General features: G+C 35.5%; 2 protein-coding genes across 2 annotated transcripts; both read left to right on the top strand.

Moving 5' to 3' along the window:
* The first annotated feature begins 6,051 nt into the window (after positions 1 to 6,051).
* On the top strand, positions 6,052 to 14,676 carry LOC129887010 (F-box/WD-40 repeat-containing protein At3g52030). The gene is made up of 9 exons (XM_055961940.1): positions 6,052 to 6,316; positions 6,468 to 6,668; positions 7,824 to 7,878; positions 8,782 to 8,880; positions 9,606 to 9,709; positions 10,190 to 10,279; positions 11,282 to 11,421; positions 12,754 to 12,838; positions 14,168 to 14,676. Exons 1-9 carry the CDS (start codon positions 6,138 to 6,140, stop codon positions 14,541 to 14,543), a joined length of 1,329 nt encoding a protein of 442 aa, XP_055817915.1. The 5' UTR covers positions 6,052 to 6,137; the 3' UTR covers positions 14,544 to 14,676.
* A 1,264-nt stretch (positions 14,677 to 15,940) lies between these two features.
* Positions 15,941 to 21,703, top strand: LOC129887009 (N-terminal acetyltransferase A complex catalytic subunit NAA10). The gene is made up of 2 exons (XM_055961939.1): positions 15,941 to 16,334; positions 21,288 to 21,703. Exons 1-2 carry the CDS (start codon positions 16,035 to 16,037, stop codon positions 21,555 to 21,557), a joined length of 570 nt encoding a protein of 189 aa, XP_055817914.1. The 5' UTR covers positions 15,941 to 16,034; the 3' UTR covers positions 21,558 to 21,703.
* Positions 21,704 to 21,978: the final 275 nt, after the last annotated feature.

Here is a 21,978-nt window from a genome sequence, read left to right as displayed (position 1 = left end):
CAAGCCCATTAGCCCAACTCTCAAGCCCAATTCTAAATTCTCAATTCTAAATCCTAAATTTCTAATAAGCACTAAGCACTTAAGCAGCAGGCAGCAACATAAGGTAAAAGTTAAAACTTTAAAACCCTAGTATCTGTTTTCCTTTTACATTTCTGTTCCTCTCACGTTGGTTTCTCACAAAGTCACAGATTCACAGTCATAGACTAACAGTGAAGGCTCAAGAGCAACCTCAAATACAAGATTGTCAAATTTTGAGAAGGTTTGTAAGAAGTTTTTCAAATTTTAAATTGATTTTAAGTTGTTTTCTTTTTTGTTTCGAATGTTGAAGTTGTTTTCTTTTCTGTTTCGAACCTCTGTGGGCCATGAGGAAAAAAGAGCTTCGTAAGAATTTGAAGAATGTAGAGAGAGAATATTTGAATTGTCTCGGCTAGTCATAAACCGAATATCCGAACCAAACTGACAATAACCAAACCCGTGGTTATTATTTTACTTGGTTTGGTTATGGTTTTAGATATTTAATAACCGATTAAATTGGTTTGGTTATGATTTTAATCAATAACCGACCCAAACTGAACCATGAACACCCCTAACTATAACTGTAGATAATGCTTCTTCTAATGATGTCATGGTGAAAGAGTTACACAAACAAATGGTTAATTGGGGATCTAACATGAAATGTGGTAACCATCTTCACGTGAGATGTATGGCTCGTATTTTGAATCTTATTGTGCAAGATGACATGAAAGAAGTTGGTTCATCTATCAAACGTGTTAGGCAAATGGTGAAGTATGTTAGACAATCTGCCGCAAGGATTAGAAAATTTGCGGAATGTTGTGAACTAAAAAATATAGACAGTAAGAGGTCATTATGTTTAGATGTTTCAACCAGGTGGAATTCGACCTACTTGATGTTGGATGCCGCACAATATTTTGAGAGTGCATTTGATAGGTTTGATTTTGAAGATGGTGGATTGTCAACTTATCTTGCTAATCATGTTTGTGAAGATGGAAGTGTTGCAGGTGTACTTGAAAGTGATGATTGGCAAAAGGTGAGAAATATGGTAATATTTCTTAAAAGATTTTATGATCTAACTGAGAAGGTTTCAGGTTCACTCTACGTCACTTCTAATGGTCACTTTGAAGATATAGTTGAGCTTCACAATTATTTAAGAGAGTGTATGAAAGACAATGATCCTTCTTTGGCAAAAATGGGAGAAAAAATGAAAGAAAAGTTTGTCAAGTATTGGGGTGCTCCTGAAAAAATGAATAAAGTATTTTTTATTGCCTCTATCTTAGATCCTCGTAACAAACTTGAGTATGTTGGCGACGCACTCGAGAATATGTTTGGAGATGAAAAGGGGAGTGAAATAAAAGATGAAATGGGACTTACATGAAATCTATGTTTGAAGAGTATGTAGCAAAATTCTCTAATGCATCTCAACGCTCATCTTCTCTCTCTGATTTATCGGGTCAGACATCGAATTCATATAGCTCTAACACTAGCACAAAATCAATAAAAGTGAGAAATAGGATCCAAATGAAGAGGAACAAACAAGGTGGTACAAGTTTGGGTGGTAAGTCGGAGTTGGAAAAGTATCTTAGTGAATAACTAGAGCCGAATGATGATGAGGACAATTTTGATATCTTGTCGTGATGGAAAACTCATTCTCCTAGATATAAAATTCTTTTCGAGATGGCTCGTGATGTGTTGGCAATTCCAATTTCTAGTATGGCATCGAAATGTGCTTTTAGCACCGGGGCCGTATTCTTGATTCATTTAGGAGTTCTTTGACTCTGAAATTGGTGCAAACTGTTATTTGTCTTCAAGATTGGCGTCGAAATGAGCCTTATCCCATAAATGTTGAAGAAGATTTTAATAATCTTATGAAACTTGAACTTAGTATGTTTTTCAGTTTTTGTATTTTATTTTTATATTTTTTTACTTAGTTTAATTGTTGATATATTTAAAATTCTTTTTAGATATGGATGATAGCTCAAAAGATTTCCTCGTTCTTGATTTGTAATCGCAAGATACCTCAGGTCAGATATAAGGCTCTGAATTTTCATTTGATTATTCCACATTAATCTGTCGAATATGTCGAATGGTTATGTATCAGCTATTGTCATGTATCAGAATCGAATTTAAGATGAAAGTTCATGTATCAAACTTTACTGCTTCTGATACATCTACAACCTATATCAATACAAGATGTTATGTATCAACCACAATTCAGTTGAAAACTAATACAACAATCTTCATGTATCAAGTTTTACTGCTTATATCAGATACATAAGAATCTGATACATAAGCAGCTTTACTGCTTCTGATAACATGAGAATCTGATACATGTATCAAGTTTTACTGCTTCTGAACATGAGAATTTGAAATAACAACTACCTAGTAATTAGTAACGAAGACATAACTCAACAATGTACCCCCAAAATCTTGGATCTGATGTTGTTGCCTGCTTAAATTGTTGTTGTATTGGCTGTCGACTTTGTGGTGCTCAAAGATTCTGACCCTCATTATTCCTCTAAATTTTGGCATACTGAACAATAGGTGGTTACACAAATTTGCCTATGCCACGAGTTATACGTGGCCTATACATTTTTATTTTCTGATTCTTATGCATAGAGTTTTACGCATATTAGAAATGTTATGGGTGTTTGATTTTGCGGAGAAGTATAGAGGTTCCTATAGTGGCGGGCTTCGTTCAGTAGTCTGCACATTTTACTGCACTACAATTAGGGTTGGGCGTTCGGTATTCGATTCGGTATTTTCAAAGTTCGAGTTCGATAATTCGGTAATCGGTAATTCAAAATATATATCAAATAATGAACTTTCAAACTTCGATTCGGTAATTCGGTAATCGGTAAATTAAATTTCGGTTCGGTATGGTATTCGGTAATACCATAATGAAGTCGAAGTCCATTGTATTAGAATGCAGGTATACAATGCAAGGGGTCAATGTAATTAGTAACAACATCAACATCTTCACTTCTCTAGCAACAGTTGTGTACATCACTTTCTCCAATTTGAGAAATTTAAGGTCCAACAACAACATATCAATTCGGTTCTCAAACGCATAAGATTAACTCTTTCCAATATATTCCGATTTAGAAACAAGAAAGCAAATCCGCAGACCCTTTGTTGATCATTGAGTGTGAAACAAAGGGAACGAAATCTTTATAGCCAAAATTTATACCAGTTTATGAAATAAGTAAACAACTGAATGCCCCAAGTTGGCTATTTTGAAGTAATATACCATAGAAATTCAAGAAAATATACGATATTTGTCATGTATTAAAAGTAAATTATGTATACAATATAAATATGTTATAAATGTTTTAAAATATATTATACTTATTTGATAAGAAATTGACACAATGCATTATAAGTATACTAAAGTGTGTGATAAATATATTATCTATAAATAAAACTTGTATTATATGAGTTTTATAAATTATTCTCGCTAATATGTATTAAAACTGTATTATAAGTGTCCAGTGAAAAAATATTATTTTCTATAAATGATAAATATTTTCTTAATATAGTATATTTATGTAAGTTTTCCTTTACTAATTGACTTATTTTGTATTAGTCGTGAGTTGTAAAGATGTCTTTTAAGAGAACATACTTAAGTTTGTTTGAGAAATTTAGATTAAAAATTGGAGGAAAAATAAATAAATAATATTGCATGCCTTATATAAAAAAGATATAAGATAAGATTTAATTTGTCAAATCAAATTTTTGATGTCTTAATGTAACGATCCTTTAGGTCGTTTTGAATACTAAGGCTTTTTATTTCATAAAAGACTCATTCCGTAAATTTTTAATGGGTATTTTGGAATATTCAATAACTATGATTATTTAGTTGAGGGGTGGATTTAAATAACTTATTTAATTAGTGAGTTAAAGTGTTAATTTAATTAATACTCTATACCAATTATTAAAGAAAAAGGATGGGATTTATTAATTTTGATACACAATTAATTAAGAAAAGAAAAATGAGCCAAACCCTAACAGGCGACAACAACGAGAAAGCATACGACGAACAGAATCAAAAGCTGGGAAAAAAAATACGGAGGAAGAAAGAAAAGAAAGGGAAAAAGAAAAATAAAGGAGAAGAGAAAAATAGGAATTTTCATTCCAAAGCGTCAAGGTAATTATTCTCATCCTTTTCACTAAATTTTTATGCGATTATGAACATATTTTTAGGGTATATTGGTGGAGAAATAATGCTAAAATAAGAAAATATGACTCTAGGGTTCTTCACATAAAATCTTGATTTGGGGGTCAAATAACGATCCGTTTTAGCTGAAATTTGACATGTGAATTTATTTTATCATGAGTGAACATAATCGGAAAGAAAATTTCAGATTTGACTTCAATGACTCGAGGCGACTTTTTGACCCAATTTTTAATCCGAAAATAAATATAGCTATATGGGTGTCATTGGATTCGTATTCTTATGAAGATTATGTAGTTGAACATATTTTGATCATTCGGAAGCGTTACGAGAGGCTCAAGTTTAAAAGTGATTATTTAATTTAATTGAGGTTTAACCCTAGTTTTGAAATTCATAAAATATGAGAGTTGACATGTTAAGTGACATCAAGATTAGGAACGTGACTATAGAATTGGGTGAGTTATTGGGTCTAGGTTAAACATATATATAATATTGGTGTTTACGGATTAGTTTACTTATAAATATTATATATTTGATAGATTGAAATTGGTCTGAGGCATTGAAGAAAGGAAAGACATTGGTGGATTAGCTTGTTTTACTTCGGTTCTTCGGTTGAGGTAGGTTATGGTTTTTATTCTATATCATAAATAGACTCTTAATAGTGATTGGTATTCATTGAGTAATGTGTGAAGTTTACTACGCATTTAATTATTGTGGTTTGGATGGTTGATATGTTGTTGTGATTGGTCTGAAATCCCGAGGCCATGAAATCCATAATCTTAAACTTGCCCTATCAAAAATGGTGCCTTGAATAAAGAATGCTTGATGAAATATTGTTAATGAAGTGGAATGTAATCATGAAGAATGATAAATTAATTATATTTGGATCGGGTGTCACGTTCCGATACGGTATATTTGGATCGGGTGTCACATTCCGACACGGTATATTTGGATCGGGTGTCACGTTCCGACACGGTATATTTGGATCGGATGTAACGCTCCGACACGGTATATTTGGATCGGGTGTCACGTTTCGGCACGGTAATATTAAAGGAAAATAAATTAAAAAGACTTAATACTACCCAATTTCCAATAACTCATTTTCCAAAAGGGTGTGATATGGAGGCTTGAGTCCTCATGTGTGATCTTAATATTGTTGATTGGTTATGAAATGGTTCATTGTGTTGTCACTTGATCTTGATCTTGTTGGTTGCCACCTGTTAAGTGTTACGGTTGATTTCCCGCTATTATTTATTGCATATTGATTCTTATTTTGAGTCGGCCGATGATATCTACTTAGTACATGTTGCCCTGTACTGACCCCTACGTGTATCTTTCTTGTTTTATTTTGTGGGGTGCAGCGAGTGTTCCACCGACTTCGACTCGACCTCAGCTCTAGTTAGTCTCCAATTCAGAAGATTTCAGGGTGAGCTATTCTTCTAGCTCGTGATGGATTCTCTCGGTTATGACATGATGTCTTTAGTTTTCGGACACATTTTGTTATTTTTTTTCCTGGTGTTTGATATTTTCAGATTTAGTTTTAGAATTTAGATGTCTTTCATGTGATGACTTTCAGGTTTTGGGAAAACGTATTTAATTGAGCTTCCGCGTTATTGTCATATTTATTAGTTGGGGTTTGTATCGTTGGTTCTCCCACCTAGGAGGTTAAGTGTGGGTGCCACTCATGGCCCATTTTGGGTCGTGACACTTAACTACCAATCTTCATTCTTACTAATATTTTCAAATTTTTTCTAATTACAGTCACTCGATTTAAAATTTATGAGACTTCGAATACAAAAGTTTTTAAAGGTGGCTACATCTTAAATAGTACTGTGAAAATAGGCTAGGGGATGAAATTACTTGGAAAATAAATGTAAAATTAAAAGGCTTGTTGTCTTGTGCCTCCTCACGTCTTCCGTCTCTGCCCTCACAACCGGATATAAGGAAAATGGACCTAAGTGCAGCGGCGCCAAAACTCCGGCAGCCGTCCACGACGGGCACGGCAACCGTGAAGAACAAAAAGAAGAAGACAACTGCAGAATCCCTCAGCCATGATGTTCTCTGCATCATCTTCTCCTTTCTCGACTTAGTCCAGCTCATTCGCTGCTCCGCCGTTTCTACTTCTTGGTACGACGTCAAATTTCCATATATTTGACCTACTTACATCCATTGTGTTGCCTGATGATAACAATTGCATATAACTTGTTTTGCTATTTTACATTGCTTAAGCCAATTACTGACTGACTTGCTTATATTGACCTTGCTTTGTCCTGTGAAGGAGTAAAGCCGTCAACAAATTGAAGTTACATCAAACAGAGTACTTCAAGAAGCAGCATAGTGATCCTAATGGCCTCATTGACGCATCTTTCTCTCAGAGATCATTGAGTGAACAAGCGGAGCAGCTGGCTATGGAACAACACAGATTGGCGTTACAAGGAGGTCCTGCTAATGTTTTTCAGTGGAAAGGTCATTCAGTAGGGTAAGCATTAAAATATCATTTCGATTAGTTTTTCTTTCTTTTCCATTGCAAACTTAAATAATGTTGATTCATGATTTTAACTATGATCAACTATTTGAATATCTCATGGATTTAATGCTTATTAGGGATATTTTGGTGTTAAATATCAGAGTGGAACAGTTACACGCCTTATCAAAATAATTAGACTCGAACAATTACGTACCTTTTCAAAAAAAATATTCAGATTGCAGTGATCCTTACTTGGTTCAAATACATAGCTAGAAGTTTTTGACCTGTGATCTTTAAGTTGAGAGCTAAAATGAAGAACATCTGATGAGACTTCAGCTTGAGGATAATGTGTTACTCTTCTTCCTAGTCTTCTCTCTCTCTCTCTCTCTCTCTTATGTGGAAATAGAAGAAGACACCTATCCAGTTTTAAAAATAGCCCCCTTAATTAAAAAGCATGAAAAATAGTTATAAGTAGCTTTTTCAGCTTTACATAAAAATTATAAAAATTCTTTAACATGAAAATCTTGCATTAAAAATCTACTTCCATGGTTTTGCTTTTGTTATCATGGAATCATCAGTTTATCATTCATTGGATTCAGTCATATGGCATAAAATTTGGCTGTTAATATTTGTTAGTGGCTTAGAAGTCAATCTCAATCACGGTAAATCTCATCACACGCATTACATCCTCTCCGTTTTGACTGAGTCCACTGTCCTGAATCCCATTGCCATATTAAATTGACTTCCTAGATATAAGACGAATCTCCAGATAGAAGAAAATGTTTCCTTTAATCACCCTAATAGAGACTTCTTAATATAAGTAGTTCAAACCTTCTAGTGCACAATATTAAAGTGATATTCGTATCTCAAATATACGGGATGAACTTGCCCCTAATATACAAGATAAAACTATTGAAGGATATGGAAAGATGAGGGAAAACTAATAACTGTTTGTTCACCTAGTTCCTTCATCTCTCCTTTTTTGTGGTCTAATCATTCTCTGTAACGCTTCCAGAAATACCAAATGAACTTCAATTTCCTCGTGAGCCACATAAGGTTAGCGAAGATTTTGAAAACTTCACCATAATAATAACTGTTTCTAATTTGCATGAAACCTACATATTGTGCATGTAAAATGATCTTTTCTCTAACTTTAATTCCTACTAGGGTAAATCAGTGCAGAATGAAGATGGGAAAAGTCCTTACTGGTGTGGGTGACAAGGTAGGATCGCTTTTTACTATTAAGAATTATAAGAGTTAAAATTTCTTACTGAGTTCTTTCCTTTAGCTGGAAAGCGCAAAATCTTACTACATTACCTACTAGGAAAATCATGTATGTTATCGATTTGCTCCCAGTAAGTTCTAGGAGATAACTTGTGAACCTTTCTCAATGATCAGAACTTATTGACGTGGGGGGCATAATGAAGATGCCATGCTTCTGGTTAGATTGACTAAAATGATTAATTATGGAAAGTTCTGCACTCCTACTTATACATGAGATTTACTATTATAATACATGCAAAAGTATGATTTTATTAGAACTGCCTCTCTTCAATTCATCAAATCCTCCTCCTAATATGTCCTCCATGATTTCTTCTTTTCCTTCTAAGATACTTAAATTCTGCAGTTGAAATTAATGTGGTTTTCTTGAAAAGAAACCTGTATCATACATAATGCTTGTTTCATCTGCACTTGTTAGAATCCCCATATTTGTGATGTTTGGTTGGCAGAGTCCCAAGATTTTCTTTGCGCTTCTTGTTGTCTATCAATCATCGTGGCAAGAAGGATTTATGATAAAGCCAGTGTACAATGTGTGGGCTGAGCAGCCTGGGAGCTCCGTGGGTCCTTGATCATGTTTTCTTTTTAATTTCTCTGAAATATGTAGTAGGTATTTCTCTTTCTTGAGTTTATTATGAATTGGATATCTTTGACAAGTGTCATTGTTTCTCTGAAGTACTACCACATCAATTGCTATCGTGTATCATGATATTCATTGCTTGTGGAAAAAATTGATATTCATGAATCATGGTTAGTCTTTTGCCATTGGCCACGTGTCTCTGCATGACTTGTTCACAGCAAAAAGGACATGGTTTTAAAGTTACATTTTACACTCCTTATAATCCAGGTCATGCGTCTCTGGTCGGCAGAAAGCTGCAAATGTTTGGATGAATATTTCCTTGTCGATAAAGCCCCTTTAATTGATTTTGATTTTGACGAGGGCAAGGTGAGTTCAATATACTATACATTTTATTGCATATTGTATTGTAAGATTAGTTATATTAATTACACTTTGATTATGTATTACAAGATTTATATACCTTATTTAATTTATTGTAAGTTGTGCACTTCTTCACTTCATCCTTTTCGTTTCATAACCTATGGATCTTGTCGCTTTTTTTTTTAAAGCTATTCGCTTTTAAAAACACTCACAATAAGAGGATGAAGAGTATGAAGGAGTCGAACAGGATGCCCCCATTAGACAACAACATGAGATATAGGACTAAGAAGTGTGAGCTAATCCAGTGAGGTCAATTAACACTATCACAGTAAACAATCATTTTACCACTGCAATGCCGAGGAAGGGAGGAACTATTATTTTCAAACTAAAATTGTATGCATTTGCTTTGGTATCCTGTAGCAGTGCTCTCAATCAAAATACGTTGTGCAACAACTGGACACACTGCACATTTTCATGAAGCTTTACCTATATTGGCCCCAAAGCCATAAACTCATAAGAAAGAGCTCATTTATCTATAGGAGGTGACACAGGTTTGTCCTGGTTGAAGTTTCCTCTGTTGCAAAAGACAAGTACATAAACAAGTGGGCATTAAACTCATTGCTACATTTGCTCATTTGACACCAATGACAAGATGGATTATCTTTTTTGGCCTCATTAATCAGGTCTAACATACACCTACTGTATGCGATATTGGATATGTTTTTTTACAGGTTGTTGGTTTGGTTGGCACCCGTATATGCATCTGGAATCGTACAGAGACGAGAAATGTATTTTCGTCACGTGAGAACTTATTTACTAAGGCCCTCTGTATGCGGTGTGTAATCTCTTTGTTATTCATCTTTTTTTCTTTCGTAAAAGTTCCATCAGCAATGTGGGAAGAGGCAATTTCAATGTCATAATCATGTCCTTTAATAATTGACTTACAGTATCTTTTTTGATAAGTTAATTGGCTTACGGTATCTTAATCGTTCTAGTTTTGGCTAAGATTTCTATGTCCTCCATATGAAGAAGAATCAAACATTTGTTAAATGAAGAAAGTAGTTTGAACTTTTTTTGGGACTTCATTTAATGAGATGGTGCTGAAGGGACACACCTCAGACCCCCTTGACACTGAGATAAAGGCTTGTGAGACGACCAGTATGCATGTGTAAAGTTTTGAATTACTTGATGCTCTCTGTTTTGTTAACTGTCATAGCTCCATGTTTGAAAATCTGTGCTGCTTATGTGATCTATCTTAAAGCTTACGATGCTAATTTTGTTGTTTTCTGATAGTGATTTCATTGCTTCTTTCCAGTTATGTAGATCCTGAAGCTGTGATTGGATGCGAGGATGGAAAGGTTCGTGTATTTGACCTATACAGCAGAAAGTGTTCCCAAATAATAAAGTATGATTCTGTTTCACTACTTGCTTTGCATGCTTTGTGCACTAGTTGAGAAAAAGGTTCAAATGATTTTCTCCTGGATCATTGATTCTCTTGCATAATTGTGCACATAGACAATAAGCTGTTTTGAATCATTGGGTCTCTTGCACACGTGCACATAGACAATAAGCTGTTTTGTGACAATAATCTAAATCCGTATCGCTTTAAAAACTAACATGGAATTTATGCTTCTCTCTGGTAATTTTATATACTAAGAAAAATCCCTTTGCTAGCATTGCCCCCACCCCCCAAAAACCACACACATAAACAAAATCCTCTTTTTCCGCTTTCCGAACCGCTGTAAGGAACAGAAAAGATAAAAGAAAATAGTCTGGAAGGTGAATGAGATAGGAAGCTGATGTGCTTATAATTATGTGTAGTGTCTTTTATCAACAAAATCCAACTCTAGAATAAGCAATTCAGTTCAGGAAACCAATCAATATCAGCTAATTATTGTTAAATCAGGTTCAAGGTGTATGGATTAGAGGAGAGGAGAAGGGGTGGGGAATGAAGAATGGCAAAATTTTGTTAAAGACAGAAATGGACAGAATGGAAGGAAGATTATTATTTTTTTATTGGTACATAATATATTGTATAAAATATTTGCACTAAGCCAGTGCAACAGGCGTAATTACAAGTTGTGCAAATCAGCTATCGTGTCTAAAATATCATCTGGATCAAAAGCTAGTTTGCACCAAAACCATGCAGGAAAGATATACTATTTTAAATGCAACTCCTCATAACCTCTAAATAGACCTGGACACACTATGGGTATTAATGCCAAGTGCCAATAAATTGTGATTTCTTCCTCTCTCCCTAACAGACATGCAGAATTGGTGCCTTCTCCTCCCCTCCTGTCCAACCATATCTTTTGCAGTATTTTTTCCTTTCTTCATCCTTCTTTTGATCCTAAAATAATATTCAAGAGTAATATGTAACTAACTTGTTTAGCTCTATTTCTTGCAGGATGCATCAGGGGCCTGTTACTTGCCTAGCTTTTACTGATGACCAATTGCTTGTTAGTGGTTCCTCCCTCGGCACTCTTTCACTATCAGATCTTTCTTCCGATCAGCGAGTTGTTATGCTGGGATCAACCTACTCTGCAGGTTTGTTAAATATATTTTTTCAGATCCACAAGACACTCACAACTTATAGAACAATGCCTCTACATCCCTTGCCATTGATTTCTCTTTCCTGAATACCCATGAATGCATAATTGGCTTCCTCAAGTCAGTTTTCCTTGGACAGATCCCCATAATTTGAATAACAAGCTTATGCACCTAAGGTTGTGGCCTAGTGGTCAATGAAGTGAGTTAAGATCCGTGAGGTCTCAGGTCACATTCCAGCAGAGGCAAAAACACTTGGTGATTTCTTCCTATTTGTCTAAGCCTTAGTGGACAGTACCCGTGCTGGTGAGAGATAGCAGGTACCTAGTGAAATTAATCGAGGTGCACGCAAGCTATCCCGGACAACATGGATAATAATAATAATAACAACAACAACAAGAACAAGCTTCTGGCATTTTACCTTGGACAGATACCCATAATTTAAATAACAACACCCAATGGTGTGGCCTAGTGGTCAACGAGATGGATTGAGAACCATGATGTCTCAGGTCTAAATCGCAAGAGAGTCAAAAGCGCTAGGTGATTTCTTCCCATCTGTCCTAACTTTGATGGATAGAGTTACATGGTATTTGTTGCCATAGGGAGGTGGCAGGTATTCCGTGTAATTAGTCAAGGTGTGTAGCCGTGGTAGGTTCTTTATACTGAGCCTGCTATTCGTTTTGGCTTCTAGTTCAAAGGGTATTCTTCACATTTATCTAGTCTCCTTTTTAGCTTTGCTGGAACAGAGAAGAGAAATGTAACATAAACTAGGAGGCTGTCTAGGGAATGTATGATTACTTTATGCTGCATTTGGCAATTTTTTTTTCTTTCTAAATGATTTATTTGGAAAAAATCTGGCTAGTATTATGTTTATGACACAGCATGAGAAACCCTAGAATCTCTATTTTTTTTTTTTGATGAAGTAAATGTTTCATTGAAGGCATCAAGAAGATGCAACCCTAGAATCTATATTTTATACCTTTGTAGAAAGTATTTTCTGGTTTAGGTTATTCAAACTGATGTCAATCTGTACTAGTGAAGGCTTCCTAATGTCAATCTGTACTAGGAAGTGCGCAAATGCAGTACACACTGTACTAAGTAGATTATCTTGGATGTATTTCTTTTAGAATCTTGATTCTCCTTGTAATATTGATTTTCTCCTGGTATTTCTTTCTATGCTTCTCCAATTTCTTGCCACAGGGATCAAGACTTTATGTTCCACCTCTAGCTCATCTAAATTATTTTTCGTCTTTCCTTTGTAATATTGATTTTCTCTTTGTTATCTGATTTCTTGTTTGTTTTCTTTCTCTGTTTTTGAATCTCTTCTGACAGGGGTCAAGACTTTGTGTTTCAACCCTAGCTCCTACATGCTATTTACTGGATCAACTGCTGGAAATGTGTCTTGTTGGGACCTCAGGTTTGCAGAACTGACTAAAACGTGAACCAATATTCTTACATTTGTTTTTCTACGGCACCCAGCCTTTCTGATCTTGTTCCATGCTTCTGTGCAATAACTGGTGTTTTTGATCCTTAGACAGTACCTTCGTCAATCCTTTTAAATGTTGTTGCAATCAATGATAAATTAGGGATGTCTCATATTCATAAATCTTTCGAGTCTGCTTATGAGTGTGACAAAAGTTGCTCAATCTCTTCGTATAAGATTCCCCCCAGAGCTCATCCTTCACTTTTTAAAATATAATTTCTGTGAGATTTGAGTTATTGTAAATGCCATTTTAGCAACCAGTACAAGAACTTCAGAGATTTCAAATATAGGATATTGGGGCAATTGCTAATTAGTTAAAGAAGCAAAGGGGGAAAGAAGAAAAAAAGTGGAGAGAGAAGAATGAAAAGAAAGAAAGGGAAAGAAGAAGACAAAAAGAGCTTACTATTTCTCCCTGGCTGACTGTGGTCTAAAAATGGAATGGAATAAAATGAATACTGGACGTGGATTTACATGTGGTTCTCAAGATCAATTTTAAAGTTGATAATGATCTCTTGAAATATTACTATCGTAAATGGAGGGCTAAGTTGTTGAAACTTGAAAGGTTCCATCAATCATAATGTTTGCATTCCAAATGACTGCATTGAACTTGAGCAATCAGCATAGTGAAAGATAAAACAAATTGGCTTGACGCCAAGGTTGCATGCTGCTTTCATTTTTGTTTTGAAGTATGTAGGGTAAGTAGGGCCTAGCATATGTTTCTTTGAAATGTAAAGTACTTCTAAGAATGGAAGGATGACCGGGATACAGAATTGTTTCAAGGGTATCAATATTGACTCAAAAATTGGCCTCCCTTGAAAGTACAGAGAGGGAAAACTTTAATTAGGCACTAACGTCAAGGCTGAAGGAGAGAGAACTTTGGACATTGTGAAGGTAACGAAAAAAATGTGAACCAATTATCTGTGTCAAATAATTTGATCCAGTGGGTAGAGTAGTTTCATTCTTGACTGATATTGCAGTGATGAACAGAAAATCCTTCATTCTGAGAGATGGCTGTTTCTTAGGTGAAGAATTTAGATGCATATACTTGAAATGAAAAGCCTGTGAGGGGTTAATGTGAGATTTCTTCCGTCTTTCTCATCTTCAAATGTGAACGTGGACTCCTTTCATCATACATTTAGATGATGAATAGGATTTGTTTAGTAACAGCTTGCTGCTATCTGCTCTGAGTCACAAAATTGTTTTCCTATTTAGTTTAATATTTCTAGTTTCTGGTTATTTCAATCCTGAAAATGCTTGATACAGGAACACGACGAGAACTCTATGGGAAACAAGAGTTTCCCCAAATGTTGTTTATTCTATGCATCACCTTATGAACGATACTTCAACATTGGTAGTTGGTGGAATCGACGGTGTGTTAAGAACTGTGGATCAGGTAACTGGTGAAGTAATTTCGAGATGCATAATGGATGATAGTAGCACTGTGTTACATCGTTCAACAGAGAGATTTGGAACCGTGCAAATTGAGAGCCGGAAACTGAAAAGGCTGTCTGAAGATGATCGAATTGATCTTATGCCAAGAACTTCCAAGCCACAAATAACATGTTTAGCTGTTGGGATGGAGAAAGTTGTCACTACGCATAATGACAAGTATATCAGAGTTTGGAAATTCAGGAAGTGAAAAGGATTCTCATACACTACCTGTGAATTCCTGGTATTTGTTAGTTCTGTAGTACTTCTTTGTAATAGTGCTGTTTCAAGCCACATTAACATTATCGTGCTGTTTTTGGTATCTGACACCTTTTTTTCCTTCCTCTGTGTATGTGCTTTACAAGACTTTTTTTTTTCTTTTTATTTAGATGTTCCCGTCTCAAATTAGAAGTTTGAGCACAAAATCATACACTATCCAGTACTATTAATGGCAACTCGATCCAAGATTTCTCAAATTAAATGAAGCAGAAGTTGTGACGCCAGTAATCGAAACATTGGGAAAATTAATATACGTATTTTAAGCTGTTTGAGTTTTAAGTATTTGAATAATTTTGTAGTGGTTCAATTTGTTTTTCTGGTGGTGACTTAGCACAATGTTTAAATAAGTAAAAAAAAAATTTAAATCTTGTAGATTAAAATTAAATATTTGTGGAATGTATCGAAATGCGTAAGGATTGGGGGAATTTCCTAACCATCTCCTTTTGACGCAAAACTTTGGTGGAATAGTCAATTTGTTAGCTGACAATTACTCATAAATCTAGCTACCATTTCAAATGTAATTAAAAATAATTTTAATGAGGAAATAAAATTTGAAATTAAAATATTCTTACTTAAATACAGAATAATTTTAGTTTTTGGTGTCCATATTTAGGATTGTGAGCTCAAACGAATAGAGTTCAAGCCGAAAGTGTTTCAAAATAGAAAGAGAAAGGCTGGAACGAAGTAGCTCACCTAAAAGTAGAGGAACGAAGCACTCGGCTAAGATTGTTGAAAAAGAGAGGCAGTGCCCGAGGCACTTGCTAACGAGTAGGCGGGACAAAACTGACTCGAAAAGACGCTCTACTTGAAACGTAATGACTTTGAGGGTACTAACTGTGATATATGGGTAAGGAAAAAAAAATAGTAGTAGAGGCTCTCAAGGCATACTAGCAGGACGTTCAAAAAAAAAAAAGGCATACTAGCAGGGCTTGACTAGAATCGTAGAAAGAAGCTGGGGAAAAAGAGTTTTGACAAATAGAATTCCAACACAAGTAGCCGATTCTGAAAAAACATCACGCACTCAAATTTTTATCAGTTCAAAATTCATGAACGATCAGCGTGAAAATTTGCAAGAGTTTCACACTCCACGAACAATTTCATGAGTTCAAATTGATATTTGCAAGAGTTTCACACTCCACGAACAATTTCATGGGTTCAAATTGATAAATGTTCTTGGCATTTTTAATTTCACATTGGAAGTTGCTAAATGTTGATAGTGTTGAAACGCGGCTAAAAAACTTAACTTGTCCAAATAAATGGCTATTTGTCAACTTCTTCCCCATTTTGACTAGATTGGGCCCAAACAGAAAGCCCCATATAGAAAGCCCAATTTATTGATTCCCTATCAATTCCTGACGAACACAGTTCCCCTCTTGAAGATTAGCAGAAACCCTAAGAATCTTGTGAGATTGAGATTGAAAAAATGGTGTGCATACGAAAGGCGACGATAGATGATTTGCTTTCTATGCAAGCATGCAATTTGCTATGCCTTCCTGAGAATTACCAGATGAAGTACTACTTTTACCACATACTTTCGTGGCCACAGCTTCTGTACGTTGCTGAAGATTACAATGGTAAGATTGTGGGATATGTGTTAGCCAAAATGGAAGAGGAAACCACTGAGTGCCATGGACACATCACATCCCTTGCCGTAGTCAGGACTCACCGTAAACTTGGTTTGGCTACTAAGCTCATGACCGCTGCTCAGAATGCCATGGAACAGGTATGAATTATTTAAGAAATTGATGAAGTAATTTAGCTCTGGATTTTTCGTGTCTTAAAAGAAAAATTGTTTTAGCAAGTGATTTAATCTGGAAAGTAGATTTGTTTGTTAAAAGAATAAATAAGTTTGATTCTGAATATTAGATTGGTAGGAGAGCGTTTTGATAAGTAATTTAGTTTTGGAAATTAGACAGTTAAATGAAAATGGATATATATGTCCCAGTTGTTAACTTGTTAGTCAGAATTGGCTGATTTGCTATGTTGCTCGGACTCTTCGAAAAAGTCTACGGGTGATTTTTGGAGAATCTGACACGGGTGCAGCATCGAAAGTGAAGAGTCCGCACAACTTAGGCTGATTATATTTGATGGTGAATGAAGTTTTTGGTTACAAGTGAAATGTCTGGACCTTTTTTATTGTTTCAGTGTTTGGGTTGCCCACCATGAGTGTCATGGTTGAGTTGTTGATTTTCCAACTCATCACCTTATGTGCTGTCCAAACTTTGGATTGGAATAATAGTTTTCAGCTCAAGCACGGACTTGACTAATTTACTCTATAGCTTTGCTTGACTAGAAGGGCCAAATTTCCCCCTCAACTATCGAAAATGGAGCAAGTATACCCTCCGTCTGCAAATGCTACCAAATATACCACTGACATTTAAAAACTGGGACACTTATACCCTTAAAACTAACAGTCTTCCATGTCATTTTTTGACACATTTTGAGCTTATATACCTGCTCACATGGCGCCACTTTGAAAATGGATGAATCAATCTATCGCATCTATGCTAACTTAGCTTTGACTTTGAGAATAATCATGTTTTTTTCAATCTGCTAGGCAAGCTAGCTAATTTCAAAGAACCATTTGAACATTGTTTATATTCTCTGCAGAAAAGAGAGCAGCATCAGGTTCTTGCCACACTTGTGGCATGGTAGGCCTTTCTTTTGGGGAATTTGTCCACACATTTCAAACCAAGTAGTCCCATCAAGAGATTAGAATCTATTATTTCATTGATGCTTCCTCGTTCCAAGCTAGGTCTTTCCTGCATAGCAAAAAATGCAGAAAATCAATTGAGAGAAAATGAATGGGAAATTCTTTTGAGTCAGACAACTTTATCATATTGACATAGAATGTTTTGCACATTGCATATATTACCCAATCAATAATGTGATAATAAGGATGGCCTTAGTTTTCTCGACTACATGTCTAGCAGGCAGTAGTATAACACCATAGCTGTAGACATCAGTAAATATAGTCAACTGGAGAGACGAACAGTAAGCAGGGTCAGGGACTCAGGGTATTTTTCCATTTTCAGAGTGGTGTCATTTCAGGTAGGGTTGTACATAGATCGGGTTAGTTCGGGTTTTTCAATTACCAAACCAAACCAAATCAATTGTGTTGAGTATTTAAATCTATAAATCAAGTCAAACCAACAATAGTCGGGTTCTTTACACTCTGTTTGGATGGTGGTTTCCCATGGTTTCATAATGTACGGTATGGTACTGTACAGTACAGTAAAATACTATGTTTGGATAGACTTTATGGTTTGCAATTGTTTAATGATAATTTTGTTGTTTGGTTTGACTGTATGACACTGTATCGTAACTGATAAATTTATGAAAATGCCCTTAATTATTATGAATTTTAATAATAATCGAAGAGAAAATTTCAATTTGAAATCCCTAGAAGCTTCAAAAATTATTGCGGAGGAGAATGAGTAATACGACGGTGAAAGCAGTAGATATATTAGGGTAACGTTTAATAAAGAATAAAGGATAAATTAGAATTATTTAAAATTAAGGGTATAATTGGAAAAAAAATAAGGAAACAATGGGATACCACCAAATTGGTGGTTTTAAAAAGTGAGGGTTTTCATGGTTACAAAATCATGAAACCAAACCATACCATACCATGTAATTAAAGAAACAATCAAAACAAACGTGGTTCTCTTACTAACCATACCATACCACAGAAAACCACCATCCAAACAAGCTGTTAATCTCAGTTTTTTTTTTTTTTTTTTGGGGGGGGGGGGTTTCCTGACTAAGTCTTCATAGCACAAATCATATAAGTTGTGCTCCAAATATTTCCTTAGTTCTAGTAGGACATACAACTATATAAAGTGTTTCCCAAGAAAATTCTACAACATTGTAACTTTAGTCATGACATTGTACTAAAATATTCAACAATAAAGATATGATCATTACCATCTAAGAATAAAAGTGGATGAATATCATTGTAGCAATTTTCAGCGTATCTTCCTTTGATTTTCAATCCTTTCTCTTGAAGTGATCAAGCACACCCTCCCTCATTACTGATTTTTTCCCATCTCTTGGAAAATACTCTTTCATCAACCTATGGACTTCTGGTTTGTCATACACTCTGTTATCATTTTAGAACACTTCAATCCAGTAATAAGAGCAAATTCTCCAATGCCAAACTGCAACGTACAGCCATTGAGTTTAAGCCACAGCTCTTTTTCACGACCAGAGAGAAGAATGTATAAGCTGATTCTGGATCTTGAAAGGAGGCAAGTGAAAGAATTAACAAAAACAACTATCCCAGAACATCTGTAGTTGACTAGTTGTGTATCAGTCAAGCATTGCATCATAATGTGGACAATTTTCTCATTGGTATGGCAACTAATCCTGGTGTGGTTCTAGATAGATGTCAGCAAACTCAGTATGAAAAGAAATCAGTAAACTAATCCAACTAGAGAGTTGAAAAAAGATTGTAAAGCATATATATACATAGTTTATACAAGGACTTAAAACCTAATATAGGAGACCACAGGGAATACCTTATTTTCGTCTTTACTCTACTATGCCTTGAGCAGGAATCCTCTTTTTTTTACGCTAAACACCTGAACTACTTTCACTATCATCATCGAACTCTCTCTTTTTTGATTTGACACCAGAACTCACTTTGTCCCGACCCCAACAAACTACAGCTTTTCATTACTCTTGCTAGCCTTAAGAACTTGCTTAGTCTACGAGCAGGTGCTTTTCTGTTGGGAATGTTTAGCAGGAGAAATAGGGCCTCAAAATCGTCATCTTCATCAACTATCTTTTCACATCGATTAGGTGAAGACAATTTCATGCATACTTGTTGAAAGATAAAACTAAATATAAAGACAACTGTGCAAAATAACTTAAAACAAGTGTTCCTGAAATCAAAACCAACATTATACTCAAACAAAATCAGATGCTTTAATTTACTAATTTAGTAAGGAGGATAGAAGAAACTAAAAATCAAAAGATAACCAAAGTTTACCAATGAAAATAGCACAAATCTCAAAAACATAAAATCGCTACAATGCAACACTGATAGAAGGAGACAAGAAGCTTATTTTTCATTTAAAAAAAAGGAAATGAGAAGCTTACTTCAAATGAAAAATGGGAGCACTAAAACCAAACGACGACGGAGGAAGAAATGGAGGAGAGCATCAAAATGAGAGATAAGAAGCAACCGTTAGAATAGAGCCCTGTTAACGGGTGAGACGAAATTTCAATTTATCCTGGGGAATTAGTCGAGGTAGTTGGCCCGGAGACCACGGTTATAAAACGAAAAGTATAAACTTTGTGAAATATATCTGTTTTTAGATAAACCGTAAATATTCTGAGATGAAGCATATAGCCTTAGCTGTTGAGCAGCAGCGCTAGTTCTTCCGAGGGAAACAAAGCTGAGGGAGATTGAGAGACCAAAGGGATAGGGAAGAGGATAAGTAATATCTGAAGCTTTATGGAAATGATTGGGCAGCTACTCCAATCATCATGATAGCATATGAGATTGGATAAGAAAACCAAAAGTAAGTGAACTTGTTCTGCTTGTTTAATATTCAAACAGTAATTGAGCTCAAGCCTGGCTTGTCAAGGTACAGGCTTTGGTCGGTCTATATTCTTGAGCCCCATTCATTTACCCCAACCTTGGATAATGAGGATTTTGATGTGGTGAAACAAGGGGGTCAGTGCACCAGGTTTTAGTGCAGTGCTCTGGGTCCTCTCTTGTAGGACTCTTCATTGGTGTTGAAATTATTAGTCTTGATAATTACAATCAAATATTATGAGTTAGGTCGTTCATCTTGAAGATTGGTGCATCACTCACTTTTTCTATGCCAGTAGATAAAACTATTTCCTATGATCTTTGATTAATTGTGGACTAATAATAACGCATTGGAGGTTAGAAGCCTGTACTAATGCGAAAGCTTCAATTTAGTGTAATATGTGATAGGAAAGAGTATAGTAACAAGGCACATTTTCACTGAAATTTTGTGGATTATTCGAGAAAATTTGTGTTCCCTTCATCTTGAGTCATTGAGCTTTTAGGTGTTTAATGCTGAAGCTGTACCAGCAGTGGGAACAGTAGTCCTATAAAATTATTATTTTTGGATCCCTTGATTTGGCAATTGTTATTACATTGTGCCACTAATAGCTTCACTTTACCAACACCAAGGAGCCCCATCGACCCACCCTCTGGTGCAAAGGAAAATAAAATAGATTTTTTGCTGGAGTGGTGGAAGGTCATGCTTTGGTGTAAAGCTAATGTAGATCTTTTGGGAAGACAAGTTTTTCTGGTAGTATGCGACTATAGTATCAACCTAATATTGAAATTAGGTACTCCATATTACTGGATTTCCGATTCAGTGAATTACAGTTTTTGGCTATGTTGCTCGGACTCTCCAAAAATGTTGTTGCACCCGTGTTGGATGCACTATTTTTAACACTATTTTTGGAGTATCTGACACGCACCTGTCAATATTTTTGATGAGCTTTTGGAACTTTTACTCTGCTTCTATACTCATTCTGTCACTGTTATTCCTTGTTGATTCTATAATGGGCTTAAAGTTAAAACAAAACAGAACAAACTTATTTAGCATGCATATTGTTTGTCCTGATGCAAAATGTTCTTTTGTTGGGATGATACTAACATTAAGGTCCGATTTTGCTTTTGGTAAAGGTGTTTGGAGCAGAGTATGTGTCTCTGCATGTGAGGAAGAGCAACAGGGCTGCATTTAAGCTGTATACAGAGACATTAGGATATAAGATTCATGATATGGAAGCCAAGTACTATGCAGATGGGGAAGATGCTTATGATATGAGGAAGGAATTGAAGGGCAAGAAGCACCACCAGCATCACCATCACCACCACCACCATGGTGGTGGGTGTTGCTCTGGTGAGGCAAAGGTAGGAGCAAAGGAAGGAGCAGCAGAAGCAAAAGCAGTGTAATTGTGGACGTAAAATTTGGGACTTCTAGAAATTGGGAGTTAATTTTCGTACAAGAAATATATGTTACTACTGTATGTTTTCTACGTGAAACAACTACCCCGTGTAAGGTTGGAACATGATACAATTAATGCTTTTGGTTTTTCTGATATTGTATTCACCTTTCATTTCTATTTTCTGGGGAGGAAGCATCCACTGAGCTGGGCATTTTCGCGTTATGGTTTGTCGTAGTGAAGGACGATTGTTGGTCATGTCTCTAGTCATTTAACCGGTACATGCTAAAGAGGATGTTGGACAACTCGTTCATGAGCTGCATTGTCAATTTAATGGGTGCGCGTTTTCAGGCTGATTTGATAATTCTTTTAGGTAAATAAAGAACTATATACTCTTTGGTGTGCTTAAATCCACTTTATAGGCTTGAGGC

Source organism: Solanum dulcamara, chromosome 4 (genome assembly GCF_947179165.1).
Source record: "Solanum dulcamara chromosome 4, daSolDulc1.2, whole genome shotgun sequence".
In the NCBI taxonomy this organism is placed as follows: domain Eukaryota; kingdom Viridiplantae; phylum Streptophyta; class Magnoliopsida; order Solanales; family Solanaceae; genus Solanum; species Solanum dulcamara.
The sequence above is the reverse complement of the archived record's forward strand: the minus strand, read 5'-3'. Positions and strand labels throughout refer to the sequence as shown.